Source organism: Mycteria americana, chromosome 6 (genome assembly GCF_035582795.1).
Source record: "Mycteria americana isolate JAX WOST 10 ecotype Jacksonville Zoo and Gardens chromosome 6, USCA_MyAme_1.0, whole genome shotgun sequence".
Lineage (NCBI taxonomy): Eukaryota > Metazoa > Chordata > Aves > Ciconiiformes > Ciconiidae > Mycteria > Mycteria americana.
Genome location: NC_134370.1, coordinates 50645574 through 50666064, shown reverse-complemented (window position 1 = coordinate 50666064; position 20491 = coordinate 50645574). Strand labels below are relative to the sequence as shown.

The 20491-nt window shown below is 36.5% G+C and overlaps 1 protein-coding gene across 3 annotated transcripts in view; it reads right to left on the bottom strand.

Moving 5' to 3' along the window:
- The window catches only part of CIB2 (calcium and integrin binding family member 2), a 55616-nt gene that overhangs the window by 7425 nt on the left and 27700 nt on the right, over positions 1-20491 (bottom strand). For all 3 annotated transcript variants that reach the window (XM_075505752.1, XM_075505751.1, XM_075505750.1), the window contains exons 3-5: positions 13019-13130; positions 1595-1742; positions 1302-1497 (exon numbers count right to left, since the gene is read on the bottom strand). In XM_075505752.1, the coding sequence (XP_075361867.1) occupies positions 1302-1497; positions 1595-1742; positions 13019-13108 (434 nt within the window). In that variant the 5' untranslated portion in view covers positions 13109-13130. The remainder of the gene's footprint in view (positions 1-1301; positions 1498-1594; positions 1743-13018; positions 13131-20491) is intronic.

The window sequence follows — 20491 nt, the reverse complement described above, 5'->3', positions numbered from 1 at the left end:
CAGCTGTGTAAAAAAGAGCCTCTAAGTGTTCCTAAGTGTTCCGCTTCATAGAAAGATGCAAAATAATTCCGCACCTTTCCAGACATCAGAAAATCTACGTAGATGAACCAGTCTTTGCGCCTTAACTGCAGCAAAAAAGTTGAAACTAAACTCCTTCTCAGGTATCAGCCAACTAATCAGGGGAGACAAGTCTGCAGGAACTAGAATTTACTAATTCCAACATTCCCAAACAACTTACAGTCATACTGTATACCTGTTTGCAGTCCAGACAGTTGTTGGATTATTTATCTTCCCAGATGTTAGAACTTATCTGTTATTATCAATTATCACCAGACAAATAGCAACACTACTAACTTAACAACAATGTGTATGAACAAAGATTATGAGAAACACTTTTTCAGGTTATCAAGCATTTACTGTTAGACATAGTTAACCCAGACCACTGAAATTTGGGGAGAAATTAGACCTAGGTTTTAGCTTCAGCCTACTCTGCCAGTGGATTCAAGATTCAAATATGAACTCATCCCAATCTGGGAGTATCTTATTTTGCTGGCTGGTTCACTGTAATTTCTTAAAGAAGGTCTATCCTTCTATTACTTAAGTAACAGCCTTAACTATAAGTTTATGTAGAATGTTTTATTAATCTGTAAAAATAAAAAGTCATTGTCCTTTTCAAAAGGTCTCTTCAAATATGAAACTTGCAAGAAAAACTGTCTTAGGATAGCTGGGTTTTATCTATAGATTATTAGGAAGAAACTCAGCAACAAAAATAAAAAATATCAGTTATAAAAAAACCCTGATTAACAGTGGATAGAAGAAAGACTGCAGTAATTAATCATTTTAATTTATTTTCTGCTACCAGCATGAACTGTACAACTGTAATGCCCTCTAGCTCTCACTTTCTCAGCACAAAAGATCAATGTGTTTCCATGTATATTTGTAACTTGTGTAACAATATTTACACACATTCCTATTCAGACAGCATGGATCCTTGCTATAGGCTTGAGAACAATATTAATTTGAGCTTCTAATAGATCAAAATATTTTCCTGAAGAAACCACACAAACAAACCGGAAAAAAAAAAAAAGGACATAATTAAGTCATTGAGCTCTTAGTCTTCAAGTTAGGAGAGCACTGGAAATGCTCTGGAAAAGTAAACTGAGTTAGGGTAAGAAGTCATCCTCTAGTCAGCTCTCTGGTAAAGCACTTACGTCTGACATTTCTTGTATTACACTACACAGTGATATCCTAAAAAAATACCTGAAAATATGCACGAGACTATCTTTTTCTTAAAACAATACCTGAGAAAGTCTGGTGCTTTGGAAATCATGTTCTCAAAATCTGCAAATCCTAGTTTCCCATCACCATCCATGTCAGCTTCTTCTATGACTTTCTCACAAACTAGAGTGATTTCTTCTGCTGTTAGCTCTTCTCGGGTCAGCTTATTGAGGGTTTTTTCCAAGTCTGACTTACAAATGAAGTTATCTGTGTTAAAATCTACATAATAAAAGAACCAAAGAAAAGATCACCAACAACTCTCATACTCATTTACTTCCAACAAAAAAAGACATACAAAATCATCCCAATACAGTACCATAGATCTTAAAGGCATAGATTGCTTTAAGCTCTCTGGGAGCCATTTCACTGAGCACAGAGAACATATCCACAAAATCATTGAAGCTGAGGCTTCCCTCTCCATCTTCTGAGAAAGATTCCACAATCCTTTCCTTGAAGGGATTCTCCTGTGAAAAACAGATACATATATTTTTTTAGTATTTGGAAGATCAAAAACACTGCAGATTCCCTGTTAATGATTATGAGTATTTAATCCCATGGTTGGCTCTTTGAAGACAACTTTTTTTCTTCCAAAATGCATCTAAAAATTTACATTTGCATGCTTTAGCAGAAAGTGTCAGCAGAACATGCTGCTGCATAGTATCACTTCTCGCCCAGATTTTCTCAGTTCCATTGTTATGCATTCTCTCTAAACTGGTGCTCATCTCGTTTCTCCTGTGTGGAACACATGCTTTATAAATGTTAGGGTAAAGGTACTAAGAGTGTGAAGATCATTTGCACATAACAGGGTCCTGACAGGGTGTCAGACTGACACGGTCTGGAGGGTTACAGCTCCTACATTAAGCAGCTAGTACATACGAACAGGGGATGACAGGAGGGGAAGGAAACAGAGACCGAGGTGGAAAGCCAATGAAACAAACAGGGTCTTTATGCCTTCTGGTGGCACCTGACTGAAGGTTGGAGAAACAAATATTATTTATGAAGCCGCCTTAAAAAGTAAATATCTGCATTCCACACCTGATTGATGTGGAACCATCAAGCAGCCATCAACCAAACCATGTCTGTTCATTAAGGGTGCAGAGTCACATCCCAGTAGAATCTTGTAGAAAAGTCTTTCATTTTCACTCCGATACATGTCAATGTACAACCTCTGGCTGAACTGACTACAAATTCCAGAGTTTTAAATGAAATTTCATCTCTGCAGAAGATGATCCTAAGATCCTTTCCTAGCACCCTACCAACCCAGCTGAATAAGACAATACTCTAAAACCATAAACATGCAAGCAAGCATAAGAAAAGCTGCTTTAGTACTCTGAAGTCCAAAATAAATGTTTTTATAGTAACAAAACAACATATTTCTCACAGCTATATAAAAACCCAAGATGAATTTGTAGCTACATCTATAAAACTGGGAAAATAAATTCAATTCAGTTGAATATGAGTAAAACACACACACGTCATTTGGGTTGTGAGCAGCATCTCATTCAAAGCTGTTCTACAGATCTTATCTGAAGCCAAGACACTGATTAACATATTGATCCCCTATAAATGTGAACAGCTTTGGTGGTGGCATATCATGTTCATTACTTTTAATATGCATGCAGCATTTTATTTGGCTTTAAAAGAAGCAATATTGTGAAAGCTCAGAGCTCAAACATATATCCACTTAATTTCTTTTTTCTGTAAGTTTAATTAGCTAACAGGTATTCATAAACCATCCAATTATTTTAAATGAAATTTCATAAAACAGCTATATTTGAGAGGTAAATGACCAGAAAATGTTATTTTTCAGTTTACTTGAATTCTACTTGAATTCTGTGTGATAATTCACACAGAACATATGCATCTATAGAACACATTTTCTGCATACCTGTGGAGACTAAAAAAATTACAAGCAGCATGTACAAAGCAGAGTTACATGAACAGATTGATGTTTTATATTTATATCGTATCCTTCATCTTAAAGGAACATAAAGTACCTTACAAGAATTGGGCTACTTACTAATATGCAGCTGCCTCCAAAGTGAAATTCAACAACTGTTAAATGGTGTGCAGCAGCTTACAACAAGAGCTGAAGATAAAGATGTTCAACTGAAATCACAGGGGGAACTTGGAAGCACAATGAAATTTGTCACCCACACAGAGATAACATTTAAGATACATTTTTTTATAGCCTCAGAATAATGAAAGAGTTCTAAGGATTCTCCTTAAAAGACAAGCATAACATACAAAAGCTTAATTTCTTTAAGAGGAACACGAGGTGTGACTGTGCACATGGACATTTCCAAGAAGATCCAGTTCCTGGAAAGCAGCCTTCCTTTTTTCTTCAGGTGATCAGTCAATGTGTAGATTCACACTATGGGATGACTCTTTGCAGTATCTAGTTCCGGGATGCAGGTACAGAGAAGTGATAGGACATTTGGGTACAAGGCATGGACTGATCAAGGCTATACCACACCTACATACATTTGGCAAGTCATGTCACCTGGCAAATTTAAGAACAGATTTTAGTGGCCATCCCAGCTGGAACTTTGAGATACTTTTCCACAGAAGCTATACTGGCCATTCACATCCACAGAGAGCATACGTGATTCTATCAGGAGGTTTCTATTTAATGATAACAAAGCACTCGGGATACATCAACTACCTAATGAGATGTCTTTGGGTCTTGCAGTTTGCGCTCCAGGACTACTTCCATGGTAGAAATTAGCTGGAGTCTGCCAAAAGGCAAATATCCATCTAGTGACAAACCATAAAAGTGTGTGTGTCAATCTTCTGAGGATGGGTGAGATCTGAGAAAGAGACATTGGAAGAGTAATTCCCTGAGACAATCAACATTCAAAATTCAAAAAGTAACCTTGACCAGAGATTTTAGCACTACTAAATGCCAAGATGTCTCCAGTCTTTCTGGCTGAGACAATGGCCAGGAATAAGGCTGTTTTAATGGATAGGTGAAAGAGGGACCACAGAGCCACAGGCTCAAATAACAGCCCATTAAGGTAGTCAATACTAAATTCAAATTCTCTTGCAGGGTTTGATGACTGAAGTAATTCCACAATAGGGAGCATGCCTACAGATTTCAAAGGGTAGGAGATTAATGAGCTCACTGTGCTCTGAGCTGAATATGTAAGGCTGAGCTCACTGTTCAGATGAAGACAAAACATTAAAAAAAAAAGTAGAAAAGAGGGATTCCTGAAAATAAAAAGATAACAGGTTCAAAAAGCAGCAGGGTCACGTCTCTCAAGGGTCTCAATGAAAAACAACACCCCAGAATTAGCCAGATGGCCGAAAGTCATTGTAAAAGGATACGTAATGATCACTTACATCATGAGCATGATGTGTAGAGGAGGTATAGCAGATGTGCATCTGTGGGTACTGCTAAGGCTAAAGTATCTGACCTGAGTGCTTGGAAATATGCCTGTTCGTGGTATGAATATACATACAGACACTCAGTGGAAAACAACTGATTCTACTGTTTCAAATTGTCAGTGTATTAATAAGTGAAAGTAAGACTCAGTTGGGCTGAAATACATGACAAAGGCCCACTTTCTTCCTAAAAAGCACATTAAAAAATTGGTGTATCTGTTACGCATTTAATATTAGAGAATGCCAAATATCAGAGTGGATGAGAAAACATGTTAAAAAAATTATCTTTTTTTATTTCTAAAATACGATATTGCTTTCTTTGGAACAAACCTCATCAGAACTAAGTGTCATGGTAACAGTTGTAAACTGACATCTTAGAGGCAGCATTGGGTAACAAAGAGGGAATACACAGATGCAAATATCCCTATCAGCAGTGAATATCAAACCCAGGACTTCCTGCATTAGAAATGCTAGGCATGATCTCTCTGACTAAGTATATTGCAGTTGCAGAAGATGAATTATCTATTTGGCATGTCAGAGATCTTGAAAATACAGATGAATTAACAATGAATTAAATGGACCTAAGCATACTTCTTAAGTAACTCTTTGCCAAATGGATCTCAAACCTAAATGAAAAATAAAATCTTTCCTCATATTGATTTCTTTCCTTTAACTTTCTCATATTATGTGTCTTCAGCCAGTATATCTGTGGTTTACACAATGGAAAGTATTAGCTTACCTTCACAGATACTTTTCACATCCTTTCTGTAATTTCATTACCTCTACTCTAAAGAGCACAGATTAGGGTTCCATCATATTTAAAGGAAAAGCCACGGGGGAAGGGAGTAAAGGGGAAAATGATACTGTTCCTTCCTAAATTGTTTTTCCTTAAGCACTAATTATTTAAAAGAGAATCCTTTTAAAACTAGAAACTTACACTTGTCTTGTTAAAAAGCTTTTTCTGTCCTCTCACAATAAAAATGAGAGGGGAGACAGAAACAATAAAAAATTGTTACAGCTAACACTCTGCTGTTTTGCAGACTGATGCTGCTGTAGTGGCTTGAGATAATCCTCCTAAATGTGCCATCCATCTTTTTAACAATCACTTTTTCTACTCAGATAATTGTGTTTCTATACATTTTTGAGTGTCGTTATCATCTATTCCAACATACAGACCTAGAACACCATACAATGAAACATAACGGTTTCTTAGGAAACAAACGGTTATAGGTTTTATTCCTGAGATTGCAGCTAAATCTTACCAAGTCACTTTTTATTTTTCCCTGTCCTCTGATTTCCATCACAGGCTCTACGAAAGCACTGTGTTGTCCTTTTGCCCTATCTGTTTTGCAGCTTGATGAATTAATTTAAAGCCCTGTATCCTATTTTCACAAGCTGACTGCATTTTTTAAATAAGAGGTTGCAAGTAAAGCTTTAAGGTCAAGAAAACTAAGCTGGAGAGGCTAGCCAATCATTACAAAATGCTTCTCAGTTTTATATCCACAGAAACACGATGATCATTTTCTCTTTTGTATTTGGACATAAGTCCCCACTGACATTAGGGAAGATACTTAAATGCACAAAGCAATCTGCTTTGCAGACTACTGAAAGCCAGAATCCCTTTGAATGCTTTAATCAGGACTTGTTCAGAGCTGATCAGAAGCAAACCTTTCTCAAATTTCAGGAGTTATTCCTAAAAAAAAGAGAAATGAACTTTTATCAGACAAACATCAATATAAAAATGGCTAAATTGTTCATTATCAGATTTCCATAGGAGAGGCTGGTGTTTTGGAAGGGAAGCATAATAAGTGCAACAGCAAATTGTCCCTGGAGCAGATAAAAGCACATTTCTTTGCTGTTGTGGGTTTTTTTTTTCTTTTGTTCTTCCTCAAAATCAGTAATTTTTTTTTCTTGTGTAGATGACATATTCATGTCAAACTTCTCCGCAGTGCCTACAGGGTACTGATTAAGAAAACCCTGCACAAACCAAGGCTAAGATACAGCTGAATTGATAGGTTTACATTTTAAAAAAATGATCATGGCATTGGCAGAAAGCAGAAATGTAAGACAGTTCAGCAATGAGCTTACCTCTTTACTGAAGGCTGCACTGTCACAAGAGTCAAATAACCAAAGATTCTGGTTCCACATGGAATTGCTTAAATATTACAGAACATAATAGTATATCATGGGAATATAAAGGATTTTAACAAAAACTGATTCACTAACTATAGCAGGAAACTGCAGACAATACTGGTAAAGACCATCAAGCAGGTACAGATTTGGAGTTTAATGGAAAGAAAATGGCCCTTGCTTACTACACTTGGAGGCATACAGTTGATTGAGACACACAGTTAAAAAGGGGCTTCAGAGAAGCAAGAAGAATGGTCTGAAAGCGGTAAAACATCCCATCATAACTAGAAACAACTAACAGGATGCAGAGACAAGGAAGCTGGGATGAGCTGCAGGCGAAGATTGGCCAGAGCAGGGGCGGGGGCTTGGGAAGAGTATCAACCTGCTCTCTCAGGTGTCATTGCCCATTACATGGAAAGCTTTGAAACTGAGGGCTCACAGAAACAACTTCTAAAATTCCATCCTCTTAAAATTGTAGGAAGAGTTTTCATTTTATTTTGAAGTAACTTGTATGCATTCCTGTTTAAGCTTACCAAAAATAGGGTGCTAACATTGGTTCTGAAATGTATGATTGATTCACTGTTCCCTGTGTGTCCTTTCTTTCTCCTGACTGATTCCTGTACCTGCTGGTCATTCTGTTTCAGTAGTGTGTGGATTTATGAACTACCTTACTCACCACTGCAGCTAATGACAAGGCCTGCGAGGATCAATGAAGTTACTGCATGAGCCAAAAAAAGAAAGCAACAGACTGTAAAGTGAATGAAACAAAAATCGTTCCCCTCCAGGAAGTCCTTTTATGAGCAACTCCTGACAGAAGGATTGCTCTACACTACAATAACCAGAGACAGGCCATACACCAATTTGAAGATTCTGACAATTAGGGACATGTGTATCACAAAGATGGCCACCCACTCACTTCTACAGATCATATGTGATCTCTGTCATCAGGTTACATTCCCACATCTAGCTCTGGAAATGACAGGGATAATGTGAGTGAAATCAGTTTTGTTTTGAAATAAAATCACTTTTGCTTTCTACATGGTCTCATACTGAACAGCCCATATCATTGCTACAATTTTGCAGTATTAATTGCTGCAGTCTCACAGGTGCCTATATGTCCTAAAGTTAATTTATTAGATTGCTGCCTGTGTAACCAAGATTGTCAAAATTAGAGAACAGAGACTGCAATGAAACAGACGGAGTAAACTAGCTTTGCTAACTTCAGTGTAATGGTAGACCTAATAAACTTAAAGCATCTGCCCCTTCTTTATTTATTTATTTCTTGTCCTGACTTTCAACTTTTAAGAATCATGAGTTAGTAAATAATTCATTACCAATTAAAGTGAGTGACCATCAGCATTTCTTTTTTTTTTTTCTTTGAAACACAAAAATCCTGGCTCAAAACATTAATGCGTGAGGTAAAGATCTTTCTTTATAGTAGCAGAATCTAATTTAGAAAAGTGCATTATTGATTCTATCCATTTGTCAGAATCTGCAGTGGTATTGAGCTCAACATTGCCAGTAACTAGAAATGTAATGTGTATATGAAAAAAGCCAGGTGCATTGAAATTATCACTAATTTTATTAAAATTCAATAGACTTTCAGTTAATTTATTTCTATTTTAAGATTTAAATGTTGGCTTTGTCTTCACCTTGATGAAAATTTACTGAAGAAAGAAAACACCATAACGATTTTTTTTAGCAGTCTGGTCAAGTTGCAAAGGTTAAAGATAATTTTTTCTTAGTGTATGAGCTGGAGTTACAACCTAGACTGTTTGGAAATTGAACTCTAGGGGAAAGACTCTCTCCCCCTCCCCACCATCTGCACAGGAAATCACAAAATGCTCCACGACCAAGATTGACCCCAGTTTATAACTGAGATCCTATGTGGCATTTTAATATCTTTTAGTGTAAATGTTTTGAAATAGTTATGGAGGAAGATCTAGTCTCCTCTAACTGGTATTTTACTGGAAACAAGCTCACTAGCTATTGAAAGCCTTTTCTTTATGAACTGCTGGAACTCCTGAAATAAAATTAATGGTTTGACAGCAATATTTCTAAGGTTCTTCCACAGCCTTATGAGACTTTGGAGAGAATTATTATAAAATTTGACACTGAATTTTGTCCTGCTATTTTCATAAAATCAAGTTCCATTACCCTCAAGACATCTTCTAAAGCAGGGTCAGAAAGCATCACAGACTTGATGTGGTGCAAAAAGATAGATTATGATCCACTTTACTTACAGAAGTCTATTAGTAAGTCGATTATCATTACCACCTAAGTTTGTTAAGGTAGCGAGATGTGCTCCTGTATCTCAAAATCTAATCATGGTCCAGTATAAAACTTCTGGTTTATATCTCAGCTTAAGTACCAGGCTGTCTTGTAAATATAGTAGTCTCCCATCTCTAAGGTTTTCATAGTTCAATCCTGTACTACTGAAGCCAAAAAGAATGTGTATGATTATCGTTTCTCACTTTCTTTTCTGAACTTAGCCTTGATTTTTCACAACGCAACTATCAGCCATCTGGCAGTTAAACTCTTCAGAGTCACATAACTGAGCCAGAGAATTTCATATTGCGCTATCAAGGTCCTAGAGATAACAACATAAAACTTAAGGAATACTGATTGTCCCTACTAGAAGTGTACGTGCAAGCACTTAAGACGCTACAGTGATGAATGAGTTGCAGACATGTTAGGGAGATATAAAACTACTTGCAGTAATGGATGAATGAATCAAAAGCCCTTAAGAATGATACACTTTATCACAAAGACAAGAATTCAATATTTATGCATAAGCAAAAATAGCAGATGGCTGAAAACAATCAGAATAGTTCAAGATGCTCCCACGTATTTAGACTTTGTGAAGCCCATGCTATTTCATCTTGCCAGCTACTAAAAAACCCAATTATTTTATATTCACGTAGGTAAGATCATTAGTAATTTTTGTTGTAATGTATTCCATACAGCACTAATTTGCATTTTTATATACAGTTGTCCATCCAACATGACAGTACTTCAGTAAGTCAGGCAAATATTCCTATTTCAAGACGAAGAATCTTCTTCCTTTTGTACTAGCAGCTAACCTTCAAATGACTGGCTCCAGGTAACTGCTAAGAGCAGGTCTTTTAATTAAATCATTTCAGACAAAACTCACTGGGGCATTAAGAATTCAACGGATCTAAGGATTGCATCTAAGGGGAAAAAAAAAGTATAATATGGGAACTGTCATAATTATGAGTCCACCCAGCCCACCAGCCCAACTCTAACTGGAACCAGTAGCAGATAAGGCAAGAAATTAAAAAAGGAGGGAGATACACACAGTGATCCTTCCCACAGTATATTCCGGGATTAGTGCAATGAGCATTTCAGGGACATTGAGTTAGACATTACATCCAGATCATAAAACTTAATAGCAATCTGTGGAATTCTGCTCTATAAAAGCACTTAAATAGTTTTTGAAGACTAATGCTGTCTTTGCCAAAATGTCTTGTGGCAATACTTCCTTGATATACACACGTTATGTCAACTGTCTGTCTGTAATTTCATGCAATACTTCCTTGACCTTGTGAAAAGTAGTGCATAATTGTTCTCTATTCACCTGTTGGTATTATTCATCTGATCCCATGATCTCATAGGTAGGACAAAGATGACAGAGCAAGCATTCCAATTCCCAACTTTTAGCTCCACTGAGTAGTTTATACTTCAGAATACAGCCTAAGGGCCTAATTAGGTCTGCTTGTGCTAGCAACTTCTCACAGGCTACTGATTTTGATGCCTAATTATGTCTTAAATCTAATTTTAGATAACCAAGTTTGAAACCTTTGTTGCTATCTCCAAATTGGCTCAATTTGAGGTAACTAAAATACAGGGCATTTTTGCAAAGTATTGTTAATTTTGCCTGTTGCCTAATTTCCTTATTTGTATAATAAGAAAAAACTATATAAACATTTACATTATACAAAACTTAGGTGAAATATTTATAAGATATCTGAATGGTTAACACATAATATTTTATGCAATTGAATTAACTGAGAAGAACTTTTCAGCAAGATCTTTACACCCCCTATTTTAAAGTTCCATGAATACTTCTCTAGATGCACTTTTTTCATCAATTATACAGGCACATAATTTAGGCTCTTTCATAGACATTTCAATACATTTAAACACATAATATTGTTGAAAAATAATGTTTTCTTGAATGCTGCTGATACTAAAAGTTCATATATGAACAAACCTTGAATTACACTACTTTCATATCCTGTTCCTACTTCACACTGTGTAACAAAATGGGCAAAATGAGAAGAATTTTTTTTAAACTATGGTACCTGCATGATTATTAAACATCATTCATTTTATTTGAAGTGAGCTAGGAAGGTCAACTTTGCAAGCTGCAGAGGAGGGAATTACACTTATACCCATGGCAGTCAAGGATACCTACTTGCATGCACACAGCTGACAAGAAACTAACCTGGAGCTGGATTCTAATTAGGGTTGGGTTATGCAGCTTTAGGAGTTAAAAGGCTGAATAGCTTTCAACCAGCTGATAAAAGAACTATTTTGTAAGTTCTAGGAACAACTCAGAGCATATCACAGGTTTCAATTCTGTAACTATTTAAACAATAGTGAGGTATATACTAATCTTATATATTCATTTTAATAACTCAATGTAGATGTGCTATGTTGATGACAGTGGCATTTATGGCTTTTATGATAGAATTAATGCCATCTAAAGTTTTCCTTGTAATATAAAAAAATTTTAAAAAAATATAATTTTTTTTATTTATAAAATTTAAAAATTTTTAATTTATTATGTGTAATTTTGGAATTAAAGCTAGCTACATCTTCATCTACTTTATTACAGGCCCAACTCACCATTACAAGGAGTATAAACATATACTAGGATTTTGCTGAAGGATCCCATGCTTAGTGTGAAAAAGAATCCTAAATTATTTCTCAGTTTCATCAGAAACCCAAATTCTAAGCTGTACATATGTATCTGGTATGTATCTGGTATATCACAGTCATAACTGAAGGATGAAAATTTTTCAAAGGTCTTCTATTGAATTAAACGCTCATATGCATTTAATCTCTAATGTTTCCATTTATATGAAGTGCCAGTCAAACACTTTTTAACAAACATTCTTTAGAGTGAAATGCGCTTCTTGTTCAATAAATGGTGTTGTCCCAGAATCAAACATGCAGTAAGTGTGGTACCAAAGTAACAAGGAGTTCTGTGAACTTCAACTTGAAAATTAATTCAAATGTCTCTCACTTTATGTTGACTTAACCTCCTCCCCAACTGAATTTCTAAAGCACTGCTTATGCTTGTACTTTTTTCCCCAAATATTCAACATTTTATGACATTAAGAATTTCTAATCATAAAATGAAGTGGAAGGCCATCAATTACAAGTTTTTCATGGCATTGCTCTTAAAAAGCTTAATAACACTTCATGCAACTATCACAGTGAACATATAGTTTTTTCTACATTATAGTAATTTAAAGATGTCAACTAATTTGCATACATGAAAAAGAAAAATAGACCACGAGACCAAAGATGATAATTCAATGAACTGTTAAAAAAATAAATGCTAAAAATCCATATTTGCCCTGTTAAAACCATATTTAATTGTTGAACTTATGAAATAATAAAAGCAAATACTGTCAATTTTTTTTTTCACTGATTGCTTTATGCCTACTGCTTCTCTCATTTGTAGTTACATGGACTGTCTCTCTACTTCCTATCATGTAATGACTCCATGAAAAAGGAAAACTCCTGATAATTAAGAAAAATAATATTTATTGTGCTCTTGCAGCTGAGAAAAAAAGGGGAAAATCTTTACTTTTGATCAGCAATGTTCTGCAGAACTCTGGCAAATTTCCTATTGACACACTGAGATAAGAACTTCTGATTTCTAACGAGCTCTTCACACAGAGATCCCCCTGACTTCTAAGGGATTGATATATATAAAGTGGAAAGATTGCCAAATTTAATTTTATTTCCTACTCATTTCCTTTAACATCTATCCCAACTATCTCTGCAAGAAAGACATCCACCTAAATATTTTCCAGTTTCTGGAGTTGGTTTTGCCCTTGAACAGTAACAGGAAGGGGAAGACCTCAGCATGTCACATTGCTTCAGGATATCAAACTCACTTGGCAAAACCTCTGGCAGATGAGCTACATAACTTAAAAAGATACAGTTTGTAAGCAGTCAGAAGTGATACCTTTAGCTCAGGCATGTTTATTATAAGCTGCATAGGTAGTTTAACATCTGGGTCCTTTGTATAGTCCATGGGCACAACGTTCGGTGCCATTTCATGGTATCGGCCATGCAACCTGTAAATAAGCAGAAAAAACCAGCCAATAACCAATTTTAAATAACCAATTCCATTCATGCAGTAATCAGACACAAATTTGCCTTGCAGCTGTAATTACTGTTTTTAGTGCACAAGACTGAGCCCACCAAATTCCCATCTTTTTGAAAAAAAAGAGGGCTTTGATGCAGTATCCAGCATAACTGCTACTAACACCAATGCGTAACTCGAGGTGTTTCACACTATCTGTATATAACATTTAAGTACCATATAGGTACATGCACAGAAGAATTAGGCCTGCACCAATGTACTAACACTGTGAGTATAACCCAGGGATCACATCTCAGTGCAGATTATTGGCTGATCTGCACTACACAAGAAAATGTTGTTAACAGCTCAAAGAATTTAAAAGCCAAACAATATGTAACTATGATGCTATAGACAACAGTATTCTTGGGAGAGCTTACTTCTGAATTAAAAAAGCCCTTTTCCTATCTGTGCCTCACCAACATAGCAGATTTAGTCTTACAATTCTAGCACTGGCTGACACCAGCATACAGACCGTTTCCACTTCATTCCATTTCACATAGTTTTGTTTCATTCTTGGTTCAGCTTATTCATCAAACCAGTATATTTTAAAGGCAATAAACAAGTGGTTTTTTCCTGAGAGATGCAAGTCAAACAATCATAAACCTAGTTTCACTCTCTAAAGCTTGCTTATCGTGCTAACAGTGTTATGTTATAGTTTTGGTAAGGGAGCTGGGAAAGGAAGAGTCAAAGGCCATGAAACACATCGATGTTTCTAAAGGTTTAAAAGCTGAATACCAGTAAATTATAAAAAAATGACTCAGTCTCATGCACAACCTGGGCAAAGACTGCACAAATGTTTCTATGATGTTACTTCCAACTGTTAATTGAATTAACTTAACAAGTGTTAATCCCACCCTTTATTTGCTGTCTCCAAATATTCCAGTGAATGAGCTCAAAAGCATAGCCCAAAAGCCAAGATAAAACAGCCATGTGTAAAGAAAACAAATTAAAGCAGGATGAAAATTTTAAAACTATCTTAGCACATTTATTCTCACTGGGATGCTCACTCAAACTAGGAATAGAAACATTTCAAGTAAAATGAGTATCCGATTCAAACTCACCAATAGATCTCAAATTTTGAGCTCTCAAACAAACTACAGACAGAAATTGCCTTGTAAGTAAAATATTACCTGTCTAGAAGCAATTCATATATTAGAGAGACTAATTCTACTGATTTTCTGATTTTACTGATTCTAGTGATATCTCATTCTAGTGGACAGGTATCTAGAATCCAAGATTCTGTCAAATAACAGCACAAAAAGGTTGGAGGGAACACATGTATCCTAGTGCTCAAAGATTAGGCAGAGATCAATATATTTAGCATGAATGTATGACCTGCCAGTCCTCTATGAAATACCACATGTGTAAAGAGAACAGGAAGGACAATTAGGTAGTTGCTGTTCACAGAAAACTTAGAAAATGTTATGTACTAAAAAATGTAATGTTTATCATATGTGAAAATTTTGTCTTACACCTAATTCATAAACTGCTTAGGGCAGAAAATGGTCATTTTGCCATGTCTTATGTACCAACACAGAGTATTCTGGTCTCTCATTAGGTCACACGCACTACTTATATATACACATATATAAAGCTGTATTTATTATTTTGTGACTTATTTTCATTTTAACAAAAAATCCTGCCTGTTCACTAGGTATACTAACAATTACAAATAGAGATTAACATGTTTTAAACAGCAGAACATAAACAAACCAGTAATACAGGAAGTAATGCCTCACCAACCCCTTCATCTTTCCAGCTTTAGCTTCAGCAACCTTCAGTCGGCCCCACAAGCAACTGAGCTATTTCAGATTAACATGGGTAGTGAATTTCAAAAACTAGGAAAAAAATCATCTACAGGCACCTCTTTTCTCAGCACCTCTTTGGTCATGGTTATGATGTGTCACAAAGAACATAGAAATGGAACAGAAACATGCTTTGTCTGGATCTTAGGAAACTAATGTCTTTACACTGTGCAGCAATATATTGTGCCATACAGGAAATTAAATATCCACTGATCTAAGCATATTTCAGCTGCTTAGCACAGCTCAGCCTGACATCTCATAAATACTGTGTAATTCAAGATGCAATAGCCATTTCCCGCTCCAGCAACTGATTTCTGTTGTAAACAGCAGCTACAAAGTTGCCCATAAATACAATGGAAAAAACAGCTTAAAAGCACATAAAGGAAAGCAAACCTTTCAAATCAAATATCCACCTAAGGTGGTGGTGTTTGTTTTTTTTTTTTAAGCTAGAATACTGAAATGGTGTTCTAGTCTTCATGAAAATAAACCATTCAGCATTGGAATGGCTTGACCATTATGGGCAACATTTCAAAACACACTAGCTGGCAATGCCTGCTTATTTTAACTGCCAAGATTTTCTTCTCTACTTTCTCTAGTATTAGACTTTTCTGTCTTTGCTCTGTCTCCTCCAACAGGACTATGAATACAGACACTGAGTTGGACATCTTAAAGGAGTTCTCCATAATGTCTTCAGAAGACACAGAAGGGATTGGAACAAAGTGATCTGTGTTTCATAGTTTACTAAGCTTGTTATATTAATCTCAAATGCAAGGTATGAAATTTCTCTTAGTTTTCAATAAAAACTCTGAACAAACCTCTTGTTTATGAAAAAAATAGCTGAGTCAATTTCTGCTAGGAACAAACATATGACAGAAGTCTAAAAACGTTGTGGGAAAGTATCTGTTACTGAAACACAATCATATCACAAGAATAAACAAACACCTGTTAATGGTAACAAAAGAAACAGCCACAACTGTGTGAATTTAAAGTTACTTTAGTACTGGGAATAATGCAGTGCTACAATAGAGACTGAATACTAAGATGACAAATAAAAAGTACTTTTTTACAGGTACATAAAGAAGCACTTCATTGTCACCACTGGGACTCACAATGATCTGGTACTCAGTACTATTTTGGTAGAAATACTAAAGCTTCTTATGATGCTCACCAAATTAAGTAAGAAATTTTGAAACAATATCTACAGAGTAAGCAATATCATTCCAACACAAGAAATACCCTTGTAAGGCACATGACAGGTTGTAATGCTGTGTCCCAGATGCCATTTGCTGTGAAGCAACAATCTTATTTCAATTATGGAGGCTTAGAGGGAGAGAGATCAAAGAGAGGGCACAGCCACAGCTCTTACCAGCTGCTTACTGACATTCCTTTTCTCAGGACAAAGGTTTAGTCTCTTTATAACAGGGAATATCAGTGCAAAGTAAACCCATCATTTCTTGTTGACAGAATTCACCATCTTGTCCACAGACATCAACACAATCTGTTTACACTGAAATTAATCCAAACTCTCCAGTAGCTGAAAGAAGGATCTGATTTTTCAGCTGGAAGGTACTGTGTTGTTGCAAGGCACTTAGCAGAGCAGTTAGGTTTTGCATTAGATCTTAGAACTGCCTTTCTTGTCCCACAGGTATCAACTAATTCTAGTATAAGGCCAACAAAAGCACTCCTACTTTACTGTGGACAAGGCACCTACATTAACTGTAAAGAATATAGTATGTCCACCTGATGGCACCGCGGTAAGTACAACTACCCAAGACTAATGCATTCTCTCTTATTGTGCTTTTCCTACTACTTCAGACATGGAGTTTTTGCAATTCCTTCAAGAAAAATTATACTACCCTAGCACATTTACACCTCCATACATTTAAAATACATTAATTTCAGAAAGCATCTCTAAGAAAATATTCAAAGCATCCCTCTAGAGGGATTAGGTTTTAGCTAAAAACATTGCCAAAGGACACAGAATAAAAATGCATTCCTTTGGTTTGCTGCCAGATTACAATAAAACTAATACCTCTTTCCTTTCTACAAGGAGTTACAGCCAGAAGCATTGAGTTGAACAACACATTTACTGACAGAACTCACTTAATTTTTAGAATTAGAAAGGGAAATACACGCCCAGGGACAGGACATGGGGAAAAACAACAAAAGTAAGAAAACAGCCCCCCCTGCCAAACATCTTTACTGTAACATATGTATGTCCCTACCTGTTCATGTTAATACATGCAGTTTCTACACCTGTTGTTTTATTTCAAAACATCCACAATGCAGACACTATTTATTTTTACAGAAATCTGTTAAGGTAATATGTTCCCAGTCCATCCATTTAAAGTTAAGTCTTTCATCTCTGAAGATGAGCATAAAGTAGTTGCCAGGCACTAGTAACCAGACAGCCTTCCAGCACACTGCCTCAGGCTCAGCAGGACTCTGCTAGAATTAGCTGGAAGGCAGAAGATGGACACAGAAATGTGCAAGTAATTAGCAGCAGATTTGAGGGCAGTTTTGATATCCTGTTCTCCTCCCACTAACTCTTCCATTAATTCACCAAATTGCTCAAAGACCTGTAGGTATAAGAGCTTTCCACCTGAGTGGACTTCACACTAAAGCATCCAAATGAGTCTGTAGGAAGTGGCTGTGATCCAACTCCTGCAAACTAAATTACAGCAATAAAATAGTCTTTCACACACTTTTATCTACAACTCCATTTGTGATAGCCTTATTACAAGGCATGATTAACTAATATCACAATGAAAAAAGGCTAGAGAAAGCTAGAGAAAATATTTCTCTAGCTTAGGTTCCAAAACCAATATACAGTATGTTGCACAAGCTCCATCATCCTTTGTAATAAAACAAACAAAAAAACCCAACCAACTGAACAACTACAAAAAATTAACACCTTTTCCACTGAAAGTTCTTTATGCTGGAAAGTTCTTCAGGGACACCATGCACTGTTTTATGACAAACTAAGCACTGGATTGCCAGTCTCTCGACCAGATTTTGCAGAAAACAGGTAGAAAAGTAAGAGCTGCCTCAGCCTCTTACAGGATTCTGTAAGCCACTTATCACAGTGAAACACGGTCCCTTTGCATGAGTTTCAGCAACACGTCTGCTTACTTGAGTAACCTACATTACACTGGGTGAGTATTTACTTTTCGGTAAGGAAACTGGATGCATTTCTGATCAATTATCCTATAATACAATGTAAAGATCAGTAGACATAAGGGTTATTTACACCCATAATCCTCCTGCCTTTATGCAATACATCACTACATCAATTTGTCATACCACTGCCATACTTGGACCAAGTACTATGGCCAGTACTGTGAGTCAGATTCAATAATCATCTCCCAAATGCTGTACCAATTGGCACTGTACAGATTACTGACTGTTCTGACACATCTATCAATAACATTAGTTACTAACCGTAAATAGAAAAGAAACAAAACTCTGTGGTAAAGACTCTAATATTTCTCCTGTTCTTATAGAAGCGGAAGGCACTTTAGATGACTTGAATACAATCAGGAGCAGTTGTGACCTAGAGAGGAAAGGCTTTTTGTCCTTTTACTCAGCATGTCCCTCAACAAGAAACACACACCTGCAAATAACCTAAAGCTGCTTTAGCTATCTGCCTTAGTCACAGAAACATTTATGTCTTGTCAGGGGAGCAATGTAAGACAGCAGCAGTGCTGTCTGAACACAGATTTGGAAAGGCTGCTATTACCATATACAGACCATTATGTATATTCAGAAGCCCAGGACTTGCAACCAGCCTCACTGTCTTTGCAGTAGTGACTACAGATCCTGCAGTGGTATTTGCTTCAAAAAATTATTCTAGATGCATGCAGAAGCATTTTCCCATTCCTGGATGTGCTCTCTTTGCTGCCAGGATACCTTATTTACTCTGCACAGAAGAAGGAGAGGAAAAGCTGGCAGTGTTTACTAGTGTTTTCCCTCCCACAGATGAGAGTGGGAGGGAATGTAGTGACAAATTTAATGACAAGTTTAATTTACCAACGATGTCCCCACAGATTTTGGTATATGTTTAAGCTTAATGTACTATATCCAAGGATTAAGGCTGTGATTCTGTATCAGTTTAATCCAGTCTAAACCCAAACTGCTGATCTGCCCTTACAGAAATTTCAAGCCCACCCACCTGTCCACTCACCTCCCTTGCATAAGCACTAACACTTAAGAAACTGCAGGGAGGTTCAGGGAACTGATATGTTTGAAAATACAAAAAAGTTTTCACAGTCAGCTCCTTGAGCTAACTGATGCCGTTGCAACAGCAGTACTGTGTGCAAGTAAATGGAGGTATACTTTTTCTATGGAACTACTCAATTAAATAAGGGCAGAATAAGATTACCCCTGTAAGCAGCAGAAGTTTTTAAATCAACTCAGCTGCCCATCAACCAGTGAAAACAAAAAAAGCTGTGTTCAGAAAAAAAAAACCCCCAAACAGCACAGTATTGCCTCTACAGCCTACATGTTGTTTATGCTAACTTTCATTCTACCACTTGTGAGTATTTTACATGGTAAAAAAGGTGGCTCAGAATCTGTCCCCACTTCGAAAGGGTGTAACAACCTGGAGTCAGCAAGGGTGACACTTTGTGGGTATTTGCTGGACGTGGCTTGACTGGGATGTCTCCAAACTCATAACAGAGCCTCCAGCTATAACTGTGTAGACCTGAAAAAAGGGATTTCCAAACTTACACCCTGCAGCAACTGTTTTAATTTGCTATTAAGCTTTAAGAGAAAGTCAGATTGTACCCAAGGTCACCAGCAGGTCTATTAAAACACAGAGCAGCTCTTCCTTGGCTTGATATACATAAATCACCACCATTAAATGTAGTGACAACATATTACAGCTGGGTGGGCTGCCTTTGTATTAAGAACTCTGCACTAAAGGAGTGCTGAAAACAAAAGATAAAAGCTTGTAATGGCTCATTGATTAGAAATAAGTAGAGGTTTTGAAGCGACCTTTAGAACTTAATAAACATCTCACGAATTCTGATCCTGCTTTCATAGTACGAGTCACTTGGTTTATGTTGTAAAGGGAAAACATTTTTATTCAGCAATATATATTCTACTTATTCCTAAATAACAGAAATGCATTTGAAGACTTTAACATTACAATCAAGACCATCCCAAAGAGTAAATTCTAGATTGCTCTGCATATTCACAGAAAATAAATAGCAAAACGGCTTAACTGGAACAATGAAGCAAAGCAGTGAGTGCTGATGGACAGTCCCACAAGGAGTTCACAGGAGTCAAGGCATGGCCTGACCAGAGACTGACTGTACAGAATGGAATAAACTATGTCAGCAGCAGGTCCAGAGAAGTGCTCTGTTGCTGTGCAGTTGCACTTTCAGTTATTCACCACAACCAAAGCTATAGGCTCTTGTCCAGATGCCAGAACTGAACAGAATAGCTGGAGAAGGACTTCTTGTAATATGCAGAGGACAATTCACCA